Source organism: Podarcis melisellensis (genome assembly GCF_964234715.1).
Source record: "Podarcis melisellensis genome assembly, chromosome: 5".
In the NCBI taxonomy this organism is placed as follows: Eukaryota; Metazoa; Chordata; class Lepidosauria; order Squamata; family Lacertidae; genus Podarcis; species Podarcis melisellensis.
In genome coordinates, this window is record NC_138537.1 from 60,888,824 (window position 1) to 60,911,190 (window position 22,367).

Sequence of the window (22,367 nt, forward strand, 5' to 3'; positions counted from 1 at the left end):
GAGAATGTAGCATCTCCTTTGAATCAGGGTGAATATCTCATTATTCTTTTTCTCCAGCTCCTCCAATTGTTTTGGAGTTAGCAATTTGGACTTCATTCATTTAATGCAATTCAAGCACAGCAGACATTTGCTTATAGTCACAAGATCCTGGGTTCATGATGTGTGTCCATTATACCAGGCATTACATCAGATGTTGACCCTGCAAAAGTACTTCAAAGTGAAATCAGAATTCTTTTAGTACATCAAGTAAATAAAGCTTAAAATGTATCATCCCGTTTGATATACACCATTGGGATATACTACTGTATCTTCAAATTCCAAGTTATATAAATCTACAGTAGTTTTTGTGGGATATATCATTCACTGAAGCAGTCAAATACAACATTTCCTGTTTCCTAGAGTGGACACACAGGGGAATGTTGCTCCAGACAGGGAGGACTTCCTGTCATTACCTGTTCTGGAGCATCTTCCCCGTGTATGTCACCAGGTAGAGGGGCATGACCCTAGTAGACCCTGTAAAAGGGCTAGTCATGCAGCCATCTTCTTCTTTTTGCTCTTTTGGGGTTCTTTTGTTGCTCTTTTGCCATCTTCCTCTCTGAATAGCAATGGAATGCTGAAGTTCAAAATTGGCATTTGACAGCACAATATGTGTGCAAGGGTGTGCAATTTTTGCGCAAGACAACAATAAAGCCCAAGTCATTTGACTTTTCTCAGAAACTATCCTTATGGGAGTTGCCAAGTTGTGAAATGAACCTTTTGGTTAGTAAACGGTTTTCTTTAATTGTGTGTCTTGTTTGCCATGGTACCAAATTAGCATTTGGTACCATGGACAAACAATACACACGCATTCAGATATTTGCCTAGATTTGTTACAAACCTGGGCTCTTCCAGAATTCTTATTGGTTTGAACCTCTTGGAAGGTCATCTCATCACAGATAACCATGGTTTGCCATGAATGCAGAGATCTCTCCCACTTTGCTCCTATCAAACCACAACTCCTGGCTTAGCATTACTTCTAAACCTGAGGCCATGGTTTGTTTCTCTTCAGATAAACCACAATTGGTAAGCCAAAAACAGACCTTGGCTTCATATCATGATTAGCTTGCAGTGAATCCAACCACAGTCCCCAGTTCATATGTAGCACTAGGCCAGAGATCATGGTCTGTTGCGCCTACTTGAAATGGAAGCCATGGTTTACCATGATGTGCAAAGGCAGCCAAGTGTTTGTTTTATACTGGAAGAAGGCTTTTATGTGTACACATATCTAAGATATATGTAGGAGGACCCTAGGGAGGAGATGGGCATGATGGGGAGGGTGGGGGACTGACTTCCTCATCCTGGCTGTCTCACAACCACTAAAATTTACTTTCTTGTAAGAGACCTTGTTCATTGCTTCCTCCGCTGTTATCAGCAAAACACAGAAACATAGGAATAAGTTTTATAGCAGACTGGACAATTTGTGAAAATACACTGGATGTACAGCTAGCCCAGTTTTAGCAGCTGCTCTCCAGGATCTCAGGCAACCCTCTTTCATATGTTAGAATTCCTGCTCCATGATTGCAGTCATGGGATTTTTGTCTATCACATGATGGTGTGTGTTTTGACTCCACAGAGTGGGAAGTGATGGAGACAGGATGTTTGTGTTACTGGGTTCCGTGAAGTTGGGACTATGGTCCTTTGTTCTTTTTCTCTTTGCTGTCTGATGCTAGAGAGAGAGGGAGCCATGTTGCAGAGATCCATGTGTGTTTATATGTAAATAAAGTAGATTAGCCAAAATGCTGAGTTGCTGAGGTCTGTTACTCATGATGCGCAACTCTGCGGGTCCCTAAGTGTGCTGGTGTCGGTTGGCATCAGTCCCTGTGATGTTCAGGCTGAAGAAAGCTTTTGAAGCTCCCGAACGATTGACCAGGAGGGAGAGAACATGCCATTCGGGCATGTGTCTCTGCCAGGGTCCTACTCAAGTGTAGGCCGAGCTCCTGACATCATATCCCCTGCTCTCTGGTCATTTTAACTGGAGATCTCAGGGGTTGAATCTGAGACCTTCATGCAAAGCAAGCGTTCTACCATGGACCCATGATCCCTCTTCCCTACTAGGGAACCACATAAAACTCACCATTTCCCAGTTAAGAATTTTGGAGGGCAGCAATTTATCCAGAATACCCATGAGAAAACCATGGCTACCCTGGATGTGTCAGGACTGTTGCAAGTGTGCATCTTTGGAGACCAACAAGCCATGGAGCTAATCAGAATGGGTGTGGACAAGCTGCCAAGCCGTAGAGGTCCAGGACAGTGCCACAGTAATAGGAAGTCCCAAAACGCCTTTGTAAACCATTGCTCTCAGCTTGTCAAAGTCAAGCATAGCTGTGTTTTTATTTCTTAAGTCTACTATTAATAATGGCCATAAGACTTCCGTGTGTGGTCAGATCCGGTTGAAGTGCTGGGAGTCTCTGCTCTAAAGCAGTGCTCATTTAAGGAAATGTGAATAGCACTGGGTATATATACTGGATATATGTACATATAAACTGGTTTAGGCCTTCATGGTAGCTGTATGTGCTCAGCGTGAAGATTTAACGCTTGCAATCTCAGGGAGTTAATACTGTGAAAATTAAGGGGTGAACAATACAGAATATGATTGATTCGCACAGCTTCTCTAATATAAAAGTAGTCTTTGTTATGTCAGGTTCATGCACAACTTAAAAGGAGAGCTACATTAATAGGTTGCCTGCAAAAGTCAGCCCTTAAATTGCAGACAAAGCTTCTGCTCGCAAGAATATTACATCATCAACGCCTCCCCTGGACACTCAGAAATAAGCTGTACTTCTGTATGGCAGTGAAGCAGCAAATTGAATTCTCATAATATGTTTTGAAAATGAGTCTTGTTAGGTTTGATGAGGTGGAAAAGGTACTGAGTTCACTGGTTTGTTCCAATACATTCAGTATACTTTAGCTGGCTGTTTGCCACGGCTAATCTTTTTAATGGCAGTGTAGCTTGTAAACCCATTTGGTGGAGAGCTATGCATCTCAGTTTCATAATATCACGCCAAGTAGGATGGTAAATAAGTTTCTCTTCAAGCATGAAAGGATTTTGTTTCAATCCCACAAATCTTATTTTAAAACCTTCATCTTGAAGACCTCTACAATCCCATTTTTCCCCCAATCTAGCAATAAGCAGAATAGATTTCAACTCTTAAAAAATACTTATCTATTTATTGTTGTTTTTCAAAATGCATCTTTCCAATGTTTTTACTTTTCACACAAATGTACTAAGCATGTGACTTAACATCATTCCCTAAACAAATAGAAATAATCTCATTGTACTGCTTATTTATTTAAAAGCACTTCTATTTGTTTATTTTAAAGTACTTCTATTTTGCTTAATCAACTTCCCAAGGTGGCTTTCAAAATAAAGTTTGAAAAATAAAACAATTCAACAAATTGCAATGCAATACAATTACAAACTTGGGGGGGGGGCCTGCAAGAAATTAGAAGTGAGCATGGAAAGAAAAAGCACCTGTATTTGTTTTTGTTACATAAATTTGCCTGGTAAAACTTGTGAGTTTTTGCTAACAGATGTTGCATTTGAGTTTGGTGTTTTCCTGTCCCCACAGCTATCCGTACAGTGAAGACTGTAGCCAGGGAATGCAGTATATGAACACTAGATGCCCAGCTTGGTGTGACAGGATCCTAATGTCACATTCTGCCAAAGAGCTGATTCTAAAGGTAAGCGCTGACTTGAAAGTGTAGGACTCTTTTGATCAGGGGTCAGCAAGGTTTGTCTTGCAGGCAGCTCTGTTCGGGGGCTCCGCAGGCCACTTCCCGCCCATGGGCCTTAGGTTGCTGCCCCCTGCTTTTGACTATTGAAAAGTGCCTCGAACCTGCTAGAAAATATGGTGGCATATGGTTTCATTTTTGAACAAGTTTCCAGCCTTCATATTTTGGAGATCAGGATCTATTATTGAAAGCTCAGAACAACTGGGCGTTCAGTGAAAATCCCACTGTGCAAGTGGAACAGCAGCACTGGATATACAAGCTTACGCTCCTTGGATTCTCAGTCATCCTTAGCAAAAATCCAATGATTATCAGATACTGATGTACTAATCATTTCACCTACCTTGTATGCTCCATCCAGAACTTTTCAAGATAGCTTACAAAAGTCACTTCCATTGGGCTCTTAGTTGTTTGCTAAGCATTTGGCTCCTTATTCCAAGGTTATTTGCCACAGGATCTGTGGCAAGTCACCATGTTTAGTTAGGGGGTCAAGCTGTGTCTAAGGATGTGGACAGAACCACAGAACGCAAACCCTGGGATTGTGCTCCGGGGGGGGGGGATGACCCAAGATTTTTAAAAAGATAGAGAGTAGGGTGTGCTCCTCCGCCCTACCTGCTTTTAAATCTTTTTGTCATTTAGGACGTTCTTAACTTATCTTGGGTTAGCCAGGTCTCCTTATCTGAATCCATTCATGGTGCACACTCTATATAATTCCACATCAGTGCAATCCAATGTACATAGCACTCCCACATATTATCCAAATGTTTTGAACGTCCCCTAGGCTATTCAAACAAATGAGGTTGCACTGCATTCTAATGAATTGGGACTTCCAGGAAATTTCCTTTATTTCACCGTCCCATTCATGGGCCTGATTTGACAAGATTAGGAACACAGCCCAGATGCCCTCCCATTATTCTTTTCTGGGCACATCTCCTCCTTCCTCGCTCCCGCTGTAAACACATGAAGGCATATCCTGGGGGACCTGGCCAAACTATACACAACAGCCAGCTAACAAGATGGGGAGCAATTATGCTTACGCGATCTTAGGTTCCCGATTATGGCACTTCCTCCCATTGGTGATATGTTTTTCCCATTCAGTAACAGGGTAAAAGTTTATAAGAATTTATGCATGACATGGAAAAAAGGGGATGGGAACGTTTTTCTCCCTCTCTCATAACACTAATCTCATAGACATCCAATGGGGTGAATGTTGGAAGATTCAGGGCAGATAAAAGGAAGTACTTATTCACATAGTTAAACTATGGAACTCACTTCCGCTATATAAGAGGATTAGACAAATTCACGGAGAAGGATATCAAACAATGACTAGCCATGATGGCTATGTTTCACCTCCAGTGTCAGACGCGGGAAACAGTCCCCGACAACTGGTCCTCCAACCTGCTTAAACGCTTCCAGTGAAGGAGAACCCACCACTTTCCTATGTAGCCCATCCCATGGTTTAACAGATCTTAAAATCAGAAAGTTCTTCCAAATGCTTAATCAGAATCTCCTTTCTTGTCATTTGAATCCACTGGTTCGGGTATGGGACGGCAGGAATCAAGCTTGCTCCATCTTCTGTGTGACATTCCTTCAGATATTTGAAGTTGGCTGTCGTATCACCTCTTAAGTCTTCTCCAAGCTAAAAAATGTCCAAGCTCCCTCAACCATTCCTCATAAGGCTTGCTTTCCAGACCCTTTGTCATCTTGGCCGCCCTCCTCTGCACATGTTCCAGCTTGCCAATAGCCTTCTTAAATTGTAATGGCCAGAACTGGATGTAGTACTCCCAAATGTGACCAAGGCAGAATACAGTGGTACAGTGGTGCCTCGCAAGACGAAATTAATTCGTTCCACAAGTTTTTTCTTCTTGTGAATTTTTCGTCTTGCGAAGCACGGTTTCCCATAGGAATGCATTGAAAATCAATCAATGCGTTCCTATGGAAACCGCCTTCAGACCAGGTCCGGGGACAGTCTGTCCCCCGACCTCTTCTGAAGGCTGGGGGGGGACAAGGGCTTTTTTCCCACCGCCAGCCTTCAGAAGGCTGTTCTGAAGGCTGGCGGTGGGAAGAAAAGCCCTTCTCCCCACCTCCCGCCCCGCAAGCTCCGGGGACAGGAGGGCTTTGCTACCGACCGCCAGCATTTTAAAAGCCCCTGGGGCAGCGGAGACTTTTCCGCTGTCCCGGGGCGATTTTAAAATGCTGGCGGGCGGCAGCGAAGCCTCCGCTGTCCCGGGGCGATTTTAAAATGCTGGCGGGTGGCAGCTAAGCCTTCGCTGCCGTCCCCCAGCATTTTAAAAGCCCCCGGGACAGCGGAGACTTCTCTGCCGTTTCTCCGCTATCCTGACGGCTTTTGAAGGCAGGCGGGGGGGAGCAAAGACTTTCGCCCACCACCGGCCTTCAGAAGAGGTCCAGGACCTTTGCTCCCCCCCCCCCCCGCCTGCCTTCCCGGGACAGCGGAGACTTCTCCACTGTCCCGGGGCGATCTTAAAATGCTGGCGGGCGGCAGCGAAGGCTTCGCTGCCACCCGCCAGCATATTAAGATCGCCCGGGACAGCGAAGAAGTCTCCGCTGTCCCGGGAAGACAGGCGGGGGGGAGCAAAGACTTTCGCCCCCCGCCGGCCTTCAGAAGAGGTCCAGGACCTCTTCTGAAGGCCGGTGGTGGGCGAAAGTCTTTGCTCCCGACTGCCAGCATTTTAAAAGCGGTCTGGGATAGCGGGAAAGCGCAGCGCAATTCCCTGCTATCCCGGACCGCTTTTAAAATGCTGGCGGTGGGGAGCAAAGCCTTTCGGCCCCCGCCGGCCTTCCTGGACCTCTTCTGAAGGACGGAGGGGGGCGAAAGGCTTTGCTCCCCACCGCCAGCATTTAAAAGAGGTCCCCGGAGATTTCCCTATGGGCTTTCTTCTTGTGAAGCAAGCCCATAGGGAAATTCGTCTTGCGGAACGACTCAAAAACGGAAAACTCTTTCGTCTTGCGAGTTTTTCGTTTTGCGAGGCGTTCGTCTTGCGGGGCACCACTGTACTATGTCCTCCCTTATCTTGACAGTATACTTCCATTGATACAACCTAGAATTGCATTATTATTATTTTTATTTTATTTTTATTTTTTATTTTTTTTGCTGCTGCTGCTGCTGCATCATACTGTTGACTCTCACAGTTAAAGACGTATGTTTTTCCAGCTGGCCTTTGTAGACTAAAGAGATGGTTGACTGTCACTGTGATTTCTATATTGCTAGTATTTTGTACTGGAACGGTGAGTTAGATAGTTCTATTATGTTTTTTATTTTTGGATACCCCCCTGGGAACAATGGTTGGACAAAGACCTTAAAAATATAATAAATAATAACTTAAACTTTGGAATCAAACCCCACCCATGTCACTCACTGTGCAGCTTCGGGTGTCACCTCCAGCCTAAATTCTCCCATCTGTAGCGTGAGAACAATGGTGGCCTATCTTGTTGGACCACTAAGCAAAATAAATATTGTGAATTAAAACATGTGCTGAAAATAAAATAATACATTTTTCAGTGGAAGCATATGCAGGATTGTTTCTTCTAATCCACTGACCAAGCATTTAGAAGACACCAGTACTCTAAAAGCTACATTTATTTAACACCTGAGAACTCCCAAGATATGCTATGTGATATCTGCGGATTAATGTGGCAGCCATGAGTCACAAAGGTGCTGTGGATCTCCTACAGCTGCTAGTTTAACCCCGCAACACAAATCTGGGGGTTTTTTTCGACTGGCAGCTAATTTTGCAATGTCAGATTAAGTACGGTGGAAACCTTACTCTGGTGCTGCTTCAGTGTCTTCAAAGTGCCTGCAGGCAAGGCAGAAATTTTAACACAGAGATTTTCAGGGCATCTGGTGAAAGTTACACCTGCTAAACTTCTGCAAGGTGGGTAAGATAGCTGTTAATTGCACAGGAGTCCTGCCAGAACAAGCCACTGGGTTGTCACTATCCCCTGGCCTCAGTTCTCTTATCTGTATAATGGGAATAATAGTCACCTACATCCCCAGTCAATTTATGGGGACAAGCAAAATTGTAAGGTGCTCTGCTAGTTTTCAAAGTGCTGTGTGAATGTAGAAGTAATGGGTGGTATTCAACTGAGAGTAGACCCCCCTAAAATTACCAAACATTGCTTTCAATGAGTCTGAGTAAAACTTAGTTGAGCCTCACCCAGTGTTTCTCCCCACCACATCCAAAAAGCAAGTTTAGCTCTTGCAGATTTGGGCTCCTTTGTTTGTACAGGGCAAGAGCTTCTAGCCGTGCCCAAATTAGCAAGGAGCCCAAAACACCAGACTCCATGCAGTAGGCTCCTTACAGATTGTACAGACATGGGGCTGTAAACAGCTTTAGCACAACCTCATTTATCATGCCACGGTCGGTTACCTCCCCAGCATGTTATTTTATGCTTGCTGAGCCCTAACACACCAAAGGTTGCCCGCTGCTCGAGAGTCACAGAACTGCCTGGGAGCATGGCGTAATGAATGCTCAGCTGAGTGGAGCGTGTTTCTGCTTGTGCGCTGCTGTAATTTGTTTATCTGTCTAAAGATTATGCACTCGAAAATCCACAATTTGACGCTGCCTTTGTAAATTATCAAGTCGCTTTTGATGAATGTATCTCCACTTCCGATGGCGGTGGCATTATGAACTTGAAATATTGGAAAGTGTTCATGCATACAATTGCAGAAGGTTAGGGAGGGAGGGTGTGTGTGTGTGTGTGTGTGTGTGTGTGTGTGTGTGTGTGTGTGTGTAGAGAGAGAGATACAGAGATAGATTCCCAGGCAAGCATGCTAGAAAGCAAATATGACCTTAAGTTTTCTTACTGCATTAAAGATAATTCAGTTTTAACTTTATAGTCCCAAATGCGGCTGTTTATATATAAAGTTCTTGCCCAGTCAAACTTGACTGATTACAGATGAGGGAAAGCTTGACTGTTTTTCATCAGAAATAAATGAGGATGGCAAACTATTTGCAAGCACAGCTGCGGTTGCATGTATGTATGTATGGAAGATCTGGGGAGAAGGGTGTGGGCTCCAGATTTAATTATCTCGCAGTTTAACCAGCCTGAGAAATTGCAAGTCAGAGCCAGTCTCTCTACCTCCCTCTTAAGTGATTGCTTTAGCAGGGTCATTATGCTAGATAAACAAAGAAGATGGTCAGCGTTTCGATGTAATAGTCGATGCAGTAGCAAAAGCTGTGTCGATTTCATTATTTGTTTGAAGAGAGGAGGATAAAGGGAATAAAGTGCCAGGGAAGAACAGAGTGGAAATAAATCAAGCGATGGGGATATTGTTCATTCACCTCTCATTTTGAGAGGCGGTTTTTTATGTAAAAATCCAAAAATCCATTTAAATAAATAGCAAGCCTCCCATTGATTCAGATGTTTCCAGCTTTCATTCTTAAGTAGATCTGGTTGGGAATCCCAAACATACTATGTTTACTATTGATATATCTGATGGAGGGGGAAATATACAGTATTTCATAAAAGACCACATGTAGGGTGGGGGGTTAAATCCATTTCCTTTCCTCAGTGTTTCCAATTCTGTGCAACAGAAGACCCTAATTAGATCTAAACAGGGTTGATACCAAATCTGGTAATAGGATTAGAGCTGAAAGCATTAATCACTTTATCAGTGCCCCTAATCGATTAAGGCATTTAATTGTGGATTTGAAAAATAGGAGTTTAAGAACTGTGAAGACTGACAAGTACCTTCAGTTTAGGAGTAGCCTAAGGATGTTGACTGAAGTGTTGTGTAGAAAACCCCCAATTTAAAACCGGCCTAGAAGTTGCATTTAGTTTAGTTGTGATTTCCTGCCCCATAAATGTGGTTAGGAACTGGGGTGTCTATGAGTTATAGCATGAGTCTGCCCATGCCTGCTCAGAACTAAGTCCCATTAAGTTCAATGGGGTTTATTCCCAGGAAAGCAGGTGAGGATTTCAGCCTTACAACCCAAAGATTACAGTACAGGAATGGAGGAAACTGTTGCCGGACTACAACTGCCATCATCCAATAATCACATTGACTGAAGCTGATAGGAATTGGAGTCCAACAACATCTGGAAGGCCACAGGTTCACCGTTCCTGCTGTAGGGAATCCCACTGGTTGTATGTCAGATTACAGCCTTTGGTAGCTAGCTAAGAGAAACCAGTCTTCATTAATGCAGAAGCAGAGTAACCCTGCATCAAAATACAGATTATTATTTTTTTAAAAAATAACTGGTTAAGTAATTGGCCAGTGTAAACCAAAAAGTTTGTTTTTATATACACACAACATACATACTATTCTTTGTTCAAAAAAGACTTCAGGGCAGCAAGCAAACAAACTTTAAAATTATCAAAACAAAATAAAAAAACCATTGTGAAGACAAAGCCACAATAAAAGAAACAAAGCTACAATAAAAATAACAAACAAGTAAAGATATAATAATCTAAAATGCCTGGTTTTAACTTGGCACTGAAAAGAGTACAGTGTCGACACTAGGCTTACCTTCCTCTGGGGCGTATTCCACAGTCAGGGTGCTATCACAAAGTAGGCCCTCACTTTTCATCACTCAATACATGATGCCCCTCTAAAGACTGAACACATAGGATGGTTGCCTGGCTCTCTTTGAGCAGGTTGGTACTGAAAGAAGTGCTCCCTTTAATATTTGGACCCACAGTAGCAATTGAGGAACAGCTTCCAATCCGCTAACACCCCTTCTAGAGCACTATTGGCAGCTGCATCCTTGAAGGTTTGTTTCTGACTACTGACCTGAGAAAGCCAAAGCTGAGCATTTTTAAGGCCTGTTTTTTAACAGGAGTTAATTCACGTTCATTGTCCTCACTTGAAATAAGTGGCATTTAAATGTGCTGGGCTTTGGCTATGTATTAGTAGCACAACAACAGGGATACGGAATGCGAAAGTAGGAATTGCTTGCAGTGCAATGACAATCTAATAAAAGGAGACCTTTCCGGCTAAAGTCATCAGAATTACAGTGGCTGCATTTTGAAATTTTTCCAAATACAGTTTACTCAGCCCCACGTGTCTACTGAGAATTAAGTCTCAGCCAATTCTGTGAGGTTTACTCTTGAGTAAGTGAGTCTAGGCCTGTTGCCTAAGTAGGGTAAGAGTTATTGTGTTCCTAGAAAGGCATGTGTTGTGAGTTAATAATGCCTAGGAGCAGATCTTGCAATTCTTTGCATATATGTGAAGTTGGCATTCACCCAGCTGGCTTTCCCCATCTGTGCCTAAAGAAGTAACATTTAAGGGGGGGGCGCAACGGTACAAGGATTCTGAATACATTTCCTTGTCAGAGAGATCTATTGATTTTAACGGCCCTTATTCCCGGATGTCGATGTGTGTAGCTGCTCCCCTTGGCTGCTGTGTACATTTACATACCTGCGACTTTGCATTCTCGGTGCAAAGCCTCTCCGAACTATGGGCTTCTTTTTATCTTTTTACCCTAGTCAGAAAACGATGAGAAGCAAGTGGTGTACGACCATATTGGACCAAATGTCTGCATGGGGGACCACAAGGTAAGCGCGTCCCATCCTGACAGCTGCATGAACGCGTGTCTGTGGCGGGCCAAGGGGGCGTGGGTGGGGCGGCGGGGGCTCTTTGCAGGAGAGATGCCGTCTTGCTTGGAAGGAGTCCCATGGATCAGTATTGGGCTGGTTTTTTCCAGCAAACGTGCGTAGGATCGGGTTAGAAAACGGGAGCTGGGGAGCCTGGAAGGCGCTACCAAACGATCAGAAGTTGAAACCCACGTGTAGGAAGTAGAGCGCGGCGACAGGCGTCCGTTTTTCGGAGTTTTCTGTGCCTTGGGGGCGAGTTGAGATTCAAAGGGGAGGGGCAAGATCAAGAGCGTGAAGTTCAGTGTCCTGGCGTTAAGGGGACCCCGGATCTGAAAGACCCTTGCGTTTTTATTTTCTGGTCCGGGTATGAAAACTATTGAAATAAACTTCCCCGCTTAGACACACTTTTAAAATCCGAAAATGAGGACCTACCGCTACCAGCAGGTTAGCAAGTACCCCGAGCCCTCAACGCCCCGATCCCTAGCAGTCCGCCTAATCACGTTGCCTCAGAGCGGATAGTATCCGACTCCAAAGGTGCGTAAAAGCAGCCTGACGCGCCCTTGGAAGCGCGCTCCGAGCAAACGGTGAGGCTTCGCTTCCCGGGTGCCAGAGTCAGGGATCCGAAAGCCACGCCGCTTCGGTTTCGTTGGAGTGGGCTGTGCGTTCAGAAACGGACAGAGCAGGAGGAGGCTTCAGGCCTGATTTCCCTGGGCGGATCTCGCTTCTCGAGATACACGTCAACCCATTAATGGCTACTTAAGCCTGCGGTCTTAAAAGACGCGTTTCCTCGAATCCAGCTAGCGAGACCTGCACTAGCGCAATCCTACGCAGAGGGACGCGCCAATGCGTTCAAAGGCACTTACTCCGAGGTAACGCACTGCACTCCGGGTGCGTGTAGGAGGGCAGCCTAGATATCCCAGAGTGTAAGAATCGCCCCCTTTGGGCAAGGAACATCCATCCCTGTGTTTGAACTGATATTTGGATATATATAGAAGGACCTAAGTTTTTTAGCTAACCAGAAAGAGTATATTTAGTTTGTCATCCGATGTAAAAATGAGGTTCTTGGCGGGAGAGGGGGACCGCTGGCGCCGCCCCAGTTTTACATACAAATCTGAAAATAATCGATGGCAATTGATTACTATTACTATGGCAATCAATGGACCTGAGTAAACCTGGTTAAAAGTCGGGGGCTGCAGGTCAGCCCGGTAACGGGGCGCTCGCTCCGAAAAAGCCGCCCGATCCTACTCTAAAGTAAGCCTGCGTTCGACGAGGCGGGCTGCTTGATTTCGACTGCAGCGAGATTCGCTGCCGAGGCCTGGAGCCCGCGGCTTCAAACAGGCGTCAACTCTTGCTTTGGTGCGCGTAAGGCAGTGGGGTTACTCCCCGGGAAAAGACGCACGAGCTCGGGGCGGGTCCAAGGAAGACGCGCGTGGCTCTTCCAGGAGGCGGAGGACGACCCAGCCGGTGTTCCCCATGAGAAGCAAAGCGGGAGGGAATCGGGGAGGGGGAAGCCGGGGTGCCTGCGACGACAGAGACCCTATTGCTTGGCTTGGGGCGCGGGGAGGCGGCGTCGATGACTGCTTGGGCTCCACCTTCTAACCTCTTTTTTCTCTCCCTCCTTCCAGCCCGTGTTCCTGTCCTTCCGAATAGCCGCGGGGGCAGGTAAACCTATTGCCAATGTGCACAAGTGTTGTGTCGTGCAGTGATGTAGTGGTGGTAAATATCACATTAGATTTTTTTCCTTACCTCCTTCCTCTCTCCCCTCTTTGCTTTCGCGTTTTTAAAAAAAATATTATTATTATTATTATTTATTCCCTTCCGGCCCCCATATTTTCTGATGGGGCCTTTTTTATTTTATTTGCTTGTTTAATTTTTAGTCTGTTAAAGTAAATAGAAAAAAAAATCAGCTGCCAATCAATTCTGCAAACAGGGAAAAGATGCCTCCGAAACGAGAAGATCTTTCGAGAAAGCTCCTTGTAGTGAGGAGGAAGAGGAAGGACTTGAGATGCATCCCATCGCTTATACCGTGACAGCTCTATTCATCCTCCGGAGTCCAGCGTGCCACGTTATTGTTTTTAATGTTATGGTTATTATTTTATTTTAGGCTGTTGATCATACACTATTTTCTTTGGAGTCTGGGCTTTAGAGCCCCAAGTAAAAAAAGAGAGAAAAACCTCTCATACCTCACCCTCTCGTAAATATTCCTGTGACATCAATTGTGGATTTTGTTTTGTTTTTTATTTTTATATGGAGATGCATATATTATGCCACAATCTGGTTGCCAAAACAAAAACAAAAACCTAGTTTGCCGCGATGTACTGTGTTTTAGACTTCACTCTGCTTCCTTCTTTTTTTAAAGTCTGTCAATGTGAAATTATATATAATATATATAATATTCAACATTTAGAAACAATCAATTTTCATCACCCTTCTCTAGCTTCAAGCAAGGTTGGGATTTTGTACATTTGCCTTGTATAGAAGTCCTGGTGTGTTATTATTGTATGTTAACCAAGATTTATGGTCCCTGTGATTTTTTTGAAGTGGGGGGGGGAGGGTTGCAGGGTGGGTTTTTTTGTTCTGTCCTGGTCATTTTTATAGACTTTTTTGTTTTGTTTTCTCATGTTATTTACTATACTGCCATGTTCCATGGTTTTTTGAATCACACAACAGCAGCTGCTTTCTATAAGTGTATATATTTATATATTTGTATGTGAGTGTGTATAGAGATATATATACACAGATATAGAAATAATAATTTATAATTACAAACTGTTTGTCTTTCCTGCTACAAAATAGCCTTTCCTCCTCCTCCTCCCCACCACCAGCCCAGACTAGTCAAGGGGCAGTAAATCCCACTGGGTTTTCCCCAAGTAGGTTTTAATTTCCAAAAACAATGATGTGTTGTTAGGATCCAGGTGGAGGGAAAAAAAGTATCTCTCCCCACTGATACCCAATCCTGAAACACATTTACTTTGATCTGAAAGTAGACTTAATACCCCAATCCTGAGTGTGTTTACTTGGAAGTAAGTGTGAGTAGGCCTTACAGCAGCCCTACACCTACTTACTCAGAGTTGCAGACAATGGGATTTGGGGTGGAGCCTGGAGGCGTCCTTTGGGACACCTGCCACCCCCATGGAGCCCAATGCCAAGCAGAGAGACCCACTTCCAAGCTTCCCCCAGTTGCCAGCCCAACCAAGGGGCTTCTTTCACCTGTGTGTGTGTGTGTATATACAGTACTTATATATGAAGAGAGCCAGAAACCTCACTCATCATCTGCCAACTGTCGTCACATATTTATGCAGCAAATTCTGGTGCCAAGTATTCTAGCTGAAGATAGGAAGAAGGTTCCAAAAAAGGCAGTTCAGCCCCAGTCAGGTAGCAATTTTTGAGTATGGCTAAGGTAGGGGGGAATTTGGGGGGGGGAAGAGTCTGGAAATCTTCACTCTGATTGGAGCTCTTCCCAGCACCCCCCCCCAATTTCTCTCAGCTCACACCTCTCCCCATAAAGCATTAAAAGGCGATTAGCGAGCCTGTTGATGAAACACAAGCGGAGGGCTTTATTGATTTAATTTAGAACACTACCGAGTTCAGGGACCGGGCAATGGCGGGAGCTGCGGGAGGCTGCCTTGGGGATGTGGGTGTGTAAATCAATCCCACGCGTAGCAAGGGAGGAGGAGGAACCCTCCCCGATAAAATCAGAGTAACCTCCCCATCGCTGGGTACTGTCACTGATGCACACACGCTCTCCCCTCACCCCCAAATCTGGTATCCGTACAGACCCGTGTAAGGCTGGAGGAGAGAAACTACGCGGGGATTGGGAGAAAGTTTGTAATGTTTGCCTGTTCACTTTGAAATGAGCATTCTGGTTCTCAAGCAATAAAACTGATCATGGTGAAGACGGCTGTGTGTCTCTTGGGGTTTTGCCTCTCTTCCTATCGGCGTTGCTATTGCAAGAGAAATGGTTCAGGAAAAGCGGGGAGAGCGCAAAGCTGCATTTCCAAACGTCTGGGGTCCAAGCGTCTCTCTCTCTCAACCTCCAACGCCAAGGGTGTCGATGGCCGAGGGGAGAGACTGGGCTTCTGTACATGCTCAGACATACCCTGATCACAGGTCATCGCCCCGTGGGCTCCAGGGCCAAGACCGGATTGTCCGGCTAAACTTAAATGTTCCAGAAAGATTAGGTTCAGACGAGGTATTGCGGGAGGGGCGTTGTTTTGGGGCCAAGAGAAAAGGGAAGCAATTATTTCCAATGTTTGCCCTTCGGATATTTTCGACTAAAACCGTCTAGAGGACACCCGGTTGGATGAGGCTGTTCTCACACCCAAACGCACGGAAATAAGGCGCAATACTTATCTAGGCGCAAACTCCAGGGAACTCAATGAAGCTCACTCCCGAGTAAACCAGTTTCAACTTGGGCTGCGGGCCCTAGTGATGTTCATCAACGCGACACGCCTTCGCCAGCTTCGAAGCCGAGGTAAACAAAGTGTCTGGGGTGCCAACTTGAATAAAATAAGCCTCGCACCGCATAATCTATCACATGACACAGTACGCACAGCATTTGAAAGGGAATGCCTATCAAAAAATTGGGGGGGATCAAATATTTTATTGTGGGGGCTTCGTGGTTGGCTCCTATGAAAGGTGACAACCTAAGTACTGGGGGGGGGGCGCAGCGCAATCCTTTACGCGGAAGTAACTTGGAACAGGATAAGACTTCTCAGTCGACGCGCGTAAGGTCCTCGGGAGAGAGAAGAGCAAAACAAAAACAATAAACCCGCGTCCGTAATAAGCATTTAGTTAAGGGGCTTGGGCTATCCCATCAAGATCATGCCCATATTAAATGCCCTGGGAGCAGGGGAGCTATTTAAAGCTGCATCTCTGATTGGGGAGTTCTTCCCACCGTCCGTCCTACTGAGAACACATCCCTAGCAGGTGCTGCAAAACTTGCTTGGAGAGCTGGCAGTCCTTTTAAGAGGTTACAGGTAGAAGCCAGTTTTAATCATGGTCGCTGCTCCCTCGCCCCGCTTTAGGGAAGGGTTACAGGACAACGCTTCCTTTAGAAAATGGGTGAGATCCCTACGTGTCATAAGGAGGATCCTGCAGAATTCCTGGGCACCTGCAGAGTCTCCATCTCTAAGATCATCCTGTTCTCGGCAGAAAACCCTTCCCCTTTCCCATTCTCAAGCGGTTCCCATTTAAATTAGGGTCACCGGAGCATCATAAGATCAAGTGCCTGGTTTCTTTCTTGCACGACCACGTGTCTAGAAAGCAGCTGGTTGAGTCATCTGAAACCTGCGGGGAGCTTGCTTTGATCTTCGTTGGGATACAATAAATATATACGTATATATAACTAATTCTCAGCCCTTGCATAGTCTGTTGAGAGCCAGTGTGGTGTGATGGTTAGAGTGCTGGACCTAGGAGGCCAGGGTTCAAATCGCCACTTGGGGATGAAGCTCACTGGACGACCTTGGGCCAGTTACTATCTTGCAGCCTAGCCTACCTCACGGGGTTATTGTGAATATAAAATTGGCGGGGGGTGGAAGACCCATGCGCCACACCACCTTGAGCTCCTTGAAGGAAATGGTAGTCTATAAATGGAATAAGCGAACCAAGTCCGCCAACACCCGCAATACAATCCGGATGGATCGATAAACCCAGTCGTGCTGCATCTGCAAAACCGATTGCAGGTCCCAATACATGGCCGCCTGGACTTCGGGCCAAGTCAGCTGGGCAGAGGGTAGCGAGTTCTCTGAGAAGATATTGGGGTCAACCCTTCCAACCAATTAAATCGCGGACATTCTCTGACGTTGAGGAAGGTCGAGTCGAAGCCCAGGGAAAATACTTTTTTAAAAAACTCTGGGTCCTAAGAAGGCGCTCCTGCAAGAGTTCTAGCATTTTTCTGTCTTTATAATTAAGGGAACTGGGTTGAAACTTTCAAAGAGAGGCGCAGATGGAGGAGGAACGTCACCTAAGAGGACCCGATCCTGGCTCTCGGCGAGGAAAAGGCACGATCGTGCTTCTTTCGTGGGATGCCTCCAAACGGTTAAACCAGCGAGTGTGGTGTCAAGAGGTAACTGGGTAATTTACATCAGGGTCAGCCCATTGAGTCCCGCCCCTCCCCACCGCACAGATCGCATCACTAGGCGCGCCAACAAGTGTGATTTGGCCACTATTCTGAGCTGAGCCTCGTTCCCATCCAAAACGAACTTCGCTCTGCTCCAGGTCCTAGTAAACTAGCTGCACACGAGCAGACGGAGGCACGCGTTTTTAAAACAAATGCAGATCAACTTTTTTAAAAAGGAGCATATTCAAGAACAACCTGTCACTCGTTATTTTCCTTTTTCCTACGTGTTCTGTTCATCGGGAGAATGTAGAACGTCCTCATAAATCCACTGCCCTCTTCCCCTTTCCCCTCTGTTATTCCGGAACCGTTTACGGGGGGAGGGGAGAGGTAGGCTACCTATGGATCTACGTGGGATTTCGCCCGAGTAAGGAGTTCACCCTTTTATAAGAGATGGGGCTAAGCCAACACACACACACACAATTTCCTAAGTCGCTCCGTCTTCCCTTCAACCAAGGGGTGGGGGAAGCAAATCTTTGATTTGCTAGGGTGGAAAGACCACTGAAAACATTTGCACCCTAAGTAAACTCGCACATATCGGGGTTGGATCCAAAGGAATCCTGAAGAAATCAGTAGCAGACTAATGTTTCCCAATATATTTCAGTGGAACCCGAGTTCAGCTCAATGCAGGCTGCAAACCTAACCGTGTCTACTCAGAAGTCAGTCCTACTGAATCCAGCTAACTGGGAGTTAAGGCTTCGATTGATTTCAACAGAAGCGGAGTTCAAACTGACTGACTCCGGATCTAGCCCATACTGCGCTCCATGTCAGTTTCCACATTCAGCTGAAAGTAATCGCAGGCGGCGAAATCAACAAGAGTCCGTATACGTGCGAACCATCTGTTAATCAGAGTAAGCCCAGTGTAAAGCAAGCATATTTGATTTCCATGTCAGTTGTTTTCCAAAGGGTGTGTGGGTAGGAAATTATTAATTATACCCTCGCGCAAAGTTTTCTATGTCTCTTTCATTAAAACCGCCGCTTATGCAATTCAGGCTAGGAATGAGCAGCCCTTCTCCTGCGAACTTGCCGGCTAGGAGCTTGTGAAACAAAGCAGCTGCATTTAGGCTCGTCAGGGGAGGAGAGCGCAAAGGAACTGTTCAATCCGGAGCATCCAAGACTCAAGAAGCAGTTGCTTTATCAAAAACTGGCTTTTTGGGACAATGGCACCAAAAGCCAGTTGTCAAAGAGATCTCGCATTACGTGTGAACCTATAGATGTCTCTTTCTCTTTCCCAAATGCAGTGAAACAAAAAAGGCTGCGATCCTATACACCCTTGCTTGGGAGAAAGTTCCACTCAGTTTAGTGATTAATAATTCAGTGGTTCAGTGGTTAATAATTAGATCCATGAACCTTACTCACGAGTAAGTACATTTCCGGTCGCCGTTCAAGATCTTAATAGCCTGAGCCTTTCCCATTTGCTAGGAACCCAGCGCCATGCCCTTATAGAACGCGAGCAGTGAAGTATGTTAAAATGGGATTCCGAATTGTGATCCGGATTTACCGGAGATTTATCAGACAGATATGCAAAAGTCACAAGATAATGAGGGTATCCGTTGATTTGAACAGGAATTAAGACTGCAACCCTATATTTCCTTACCTGGGAGTGAATCCCACTTAACTCAGCAGGGCTGGCTTCTGACTAGCCACTTAGGCTTGCACTGTAAGGCTGCGATGCTGGCATTAATTTCTACTTCAGTCAGAGACTTCCTAAAGCACCCGCGCAATGCTAATCACGTCTAATGGGAACCAAGCTTTGCTGAATTCAGTGGGGCCTGCTCCCAGGATTGCAGCCTGGATACATTGAGGAAGAGGAGGGCAGTCCCTATCCTCCCCAGTCTTATTTTCTGCTTTTTTAAGTGCGCTATTGCTCAGTTCGAGACATTGGGTACAGATCACGGTCCTTCAAAACTCGTGCATTAGTTCGCCTCAAGCCAGCCTCCATAGCTGGACAGGCTGCCCACCACTTTGGTCTGCTCAGGAAAAGGGATGATATAGATCAGACTCACCTGTCTTATTCTGTGGCTCTTGGATCTAATAAGCAATTCTGGAGTTGGCTCGCGCGTCCTGTAGCTGAAGAAAATGGACGACTGCCGAAGAATTCTGTGCCGCCCGGGAACCTGCCAGAGAGCAGCCAATTCACATCCACCTCCTTCGCCTGGCAGCTCCGGTTTTAAGGGTTTGCTTCGAACGCCTTAATTACATGCCCGTTTAAAAACATGAACTCCCAGCTGCAAACGCTGGCTGCGAACACGCGGTGCATTTCAAGCCCCCCTTATTCCCTCCCAAAGAACCCTGGGCGCTGTAGTTTGTAAAGGGCTGCTGGGATCTGTAACTCTAAGAAAGGCGAACTACAGTACCCAGAATTCTTTGCGGGTGAGGCTGTGTTTCGAATGTGCTTTAAAGGTATCGTGTGTATGCAGCAATCCCGGGCAGAAGTGGCTTTTCCTTGGAAGGAGCTGAGTGGACGACCCTACTAGGCTGCTGTGGGCTGCGAGAGTTCATTGTAAACACTTTTGTAAATCAGGAAAATATTTAATAAAAAAAAAGACATTGGAAAAAATATGTGATTGTAAATCCCCTAGCTGCATTCTATTTTGCGTGTTTTAAAAATAGATGTCCTAATACTGTGTCTTGTGTTATTAGATGCCATCCTGGCAAACTGAAAGCTGAGGTATAAATGTTTTAAATAAGCATTGCAATCCCATTGCCTTCATTTAAAAAAAAAAAGTTTTCTGGCACAACAGTCATTCAACAGGTGCAGCTTCCCCACCATCACTGCTTTTCTGTGCCAGAGCATTTTCACGTGCCTTATTACACCATTTGTCCGGCAGGGTCCCTTTCCCCCATCCCATCCCCTCACCTGCCACCTGAGCCCTTTTGCAGAGGAGATCTCAGGAGCTGAGCTGGCCCTGGGACCTCGCGCAGGCAAAAAGCGTGGGCTCCAGTCTACCATTCAGTTAGGGTCCCTCCCTTCTGCTTTAACAGCAGGACCGTAAAAGGGGGTGGTCCTGTTTCGGAGCGGGAAGCATCCTTCGCTTAGGGCAGGCTAGCGAAAGTGCCCCTCCATGCACCGTAGGCAAGCCGAGGAACCGGGCAACCGGTTGAGGCTTTAGAGTCCGGGTGAAAGTTTTTTGTGGGGTTTTTTTTTTTGCTTCCCACCGTTCCATTCCCTCTCCCCCCCCCCCCAATTCCCCCACTTGGAACAACCCATTTGAGCCGTGTGCCTCGGTTGGCCTGTTCCAACTGTGCTGGGAGGGGAAGGGAAGAGACAAACTCCGATCTAGACTCGCCAACCCCCCCCCCATTGGCCCTGGGTGTAGGGGAATTCTTTCGCTCGCTCACACGGCCTCCAACGCCAATAGCATGGCTTTTCCAGAAGGGGCAGCGGCTCCCAGGCCTTTGGAGGCAACTACAGAAACATCATAGGGAAGGGATCCTTAGATCTTATTTTAGCAAAATCCAATTCAGAGTTCTAAACTGCAGGCTGTCGTCTGGTTTCCTGTTTTGACCAAGTGTCTAATTTCCAGCAACCAAAGTTGTGAACGTCTCTCCTTTTTCCAAAGGATATGTAGTTCTTCCAATACATATATATATTTCTCATTTGGATGGGCAGGGGAACCAGATGCTTGCAATTGTCAGCTCCATTTAAGTTAAAGAGGGCCCACAAGAAAGTTCCCAAGCACATTTAGGCAAGTCAGTGGCTATGTACATAGATTTAATTTGTATACAGGTGTGTGTAAGAGTATTTAGGTTTAGGATCCCAAAGGTGCATTCCACAACTTGATTTAACAAGTTTCTGTTGCATTTTTGCTGCTGAAGTCAATAGTCTTACTTCAGTGTTAAGTGTTAAGTGTTTTTCGGATTAGCTCCTGTCACTGGACTACTAGCAACCCTAGGAACCAAATCGGAATGTCTTTCTCATGTTGTAAGTTACCCACAGTTTTGTCAGTGCTTTGGGACCCTAGGACTGAATATATATTGTTAATGCAAGGTCTCAGTATTGCGCATAGGATGATATAAAAGTGTTTCTTAGCATGTGCAGACTGCATTTCCCACTTCATCAGTTCCCAGGGGAGCAGTGCTCAGGGGAGCAGGCCAGCGTCCAACATCAGTTTGGAGACATTTGGGTTGAAAGGATTTTCTGGTCAGGGGTGCAATGTCTTTGCAGGATTGACCTCTCATTCCTGGAATCAGCTCTAGGATCCGGTGTTTAAAAAATACTTTTTCATGCAATCCAATTTTGCAGTTTACATGAAAAACAGCTTCCATCCTATCCATAGAAACACAGGAAAATCAGTCCATTGGTTCATCTAGTTTGATACGTCTACACTACACTGACTGACATCAGGTTATCAGAGTTTCAGACAGTGTCATCCCCCCCCTCAACCTGGAGATACTGGAAAATTTAACCTGCTACCTTTTGCATGCAAAATATGAGGTTGTATCACTGAGCTATGCCCCTTCCCATTCAGCGCAGTGGGATTTAGTCCTAGGTAAACGTGCATTAAGTCTGGAACACATCACTTCTGAAGATTGTGAAAGTGGGATGGAAAGTGAAAGAAAACCAGTTTTAAATCAAAATTTATATTCTAGCCAGTGTGAGGTTTCACATCTGAATTAAGGGCATGAGGAATGGAAATGCGTGACCAGCACACCATGCACAGATCACTGTGTGGTGCTGATTTATTTCACAAAGTTCCATCAGTTTACTTATTCTATAATTCTGGGGCTACAAAAGAGCTTCCAGTTAAATAACTTGAATATTCTGGAGGGCATTCATCTTGTTTATAAAATCTTAAGCGGGGAGGCTGATCCTTTTGTCTGAGACTCTGTTTGACTTCGAGAGAATCATACCCTTGTCAGTGAAACCAGGATAATGGCCACTTCCTGAGTCCATATTCATAGCCACTAACACAGATGAAAT

General features: G+C 45.5%; 1 protein-coding gene across 4 annotated transcripts in view; it reads left to right on the top strand.

The window, feature by feature from the left end:
* Positions 1-15,221, top strand: part of INPP5A (inositol polyphosphate-5-phosphatase A) — a 227,122-nt gene extending 211,901 nt beyond the window's left edge. For 2 of the 4 annotated variants that reach the window (XM_081912811.1, XM_081912813.1), the window contains 4 exons: positions 3,609-3,720; positions 11,218-11,286; positions 12,951-12,987; positions 13,256-15,221. In XM_081912811.1, coding sequence (XP_081768937.1) covers positions 3,609-3,720; positions 11,218-11,286; positions 12,951-12,987; positions 13,256-13,305 — 268 coding nt within the window. In that variant the 3' untranslated portion in view covers positions 13,306-15,221. Of the gene's footprint in view, positions 1-3,608; positions 3,721-11,217; positions 11,287-12,950; positions 13,042-13,255 lie in introns of all 4 variants that reach the window. The other 2 variants (XM_081912812.1, XM_081912814.1) reach the window with 1 other exon arrangement.
* Positions 15,222-22,367: the final 7,146 nt, after the last annotated feature.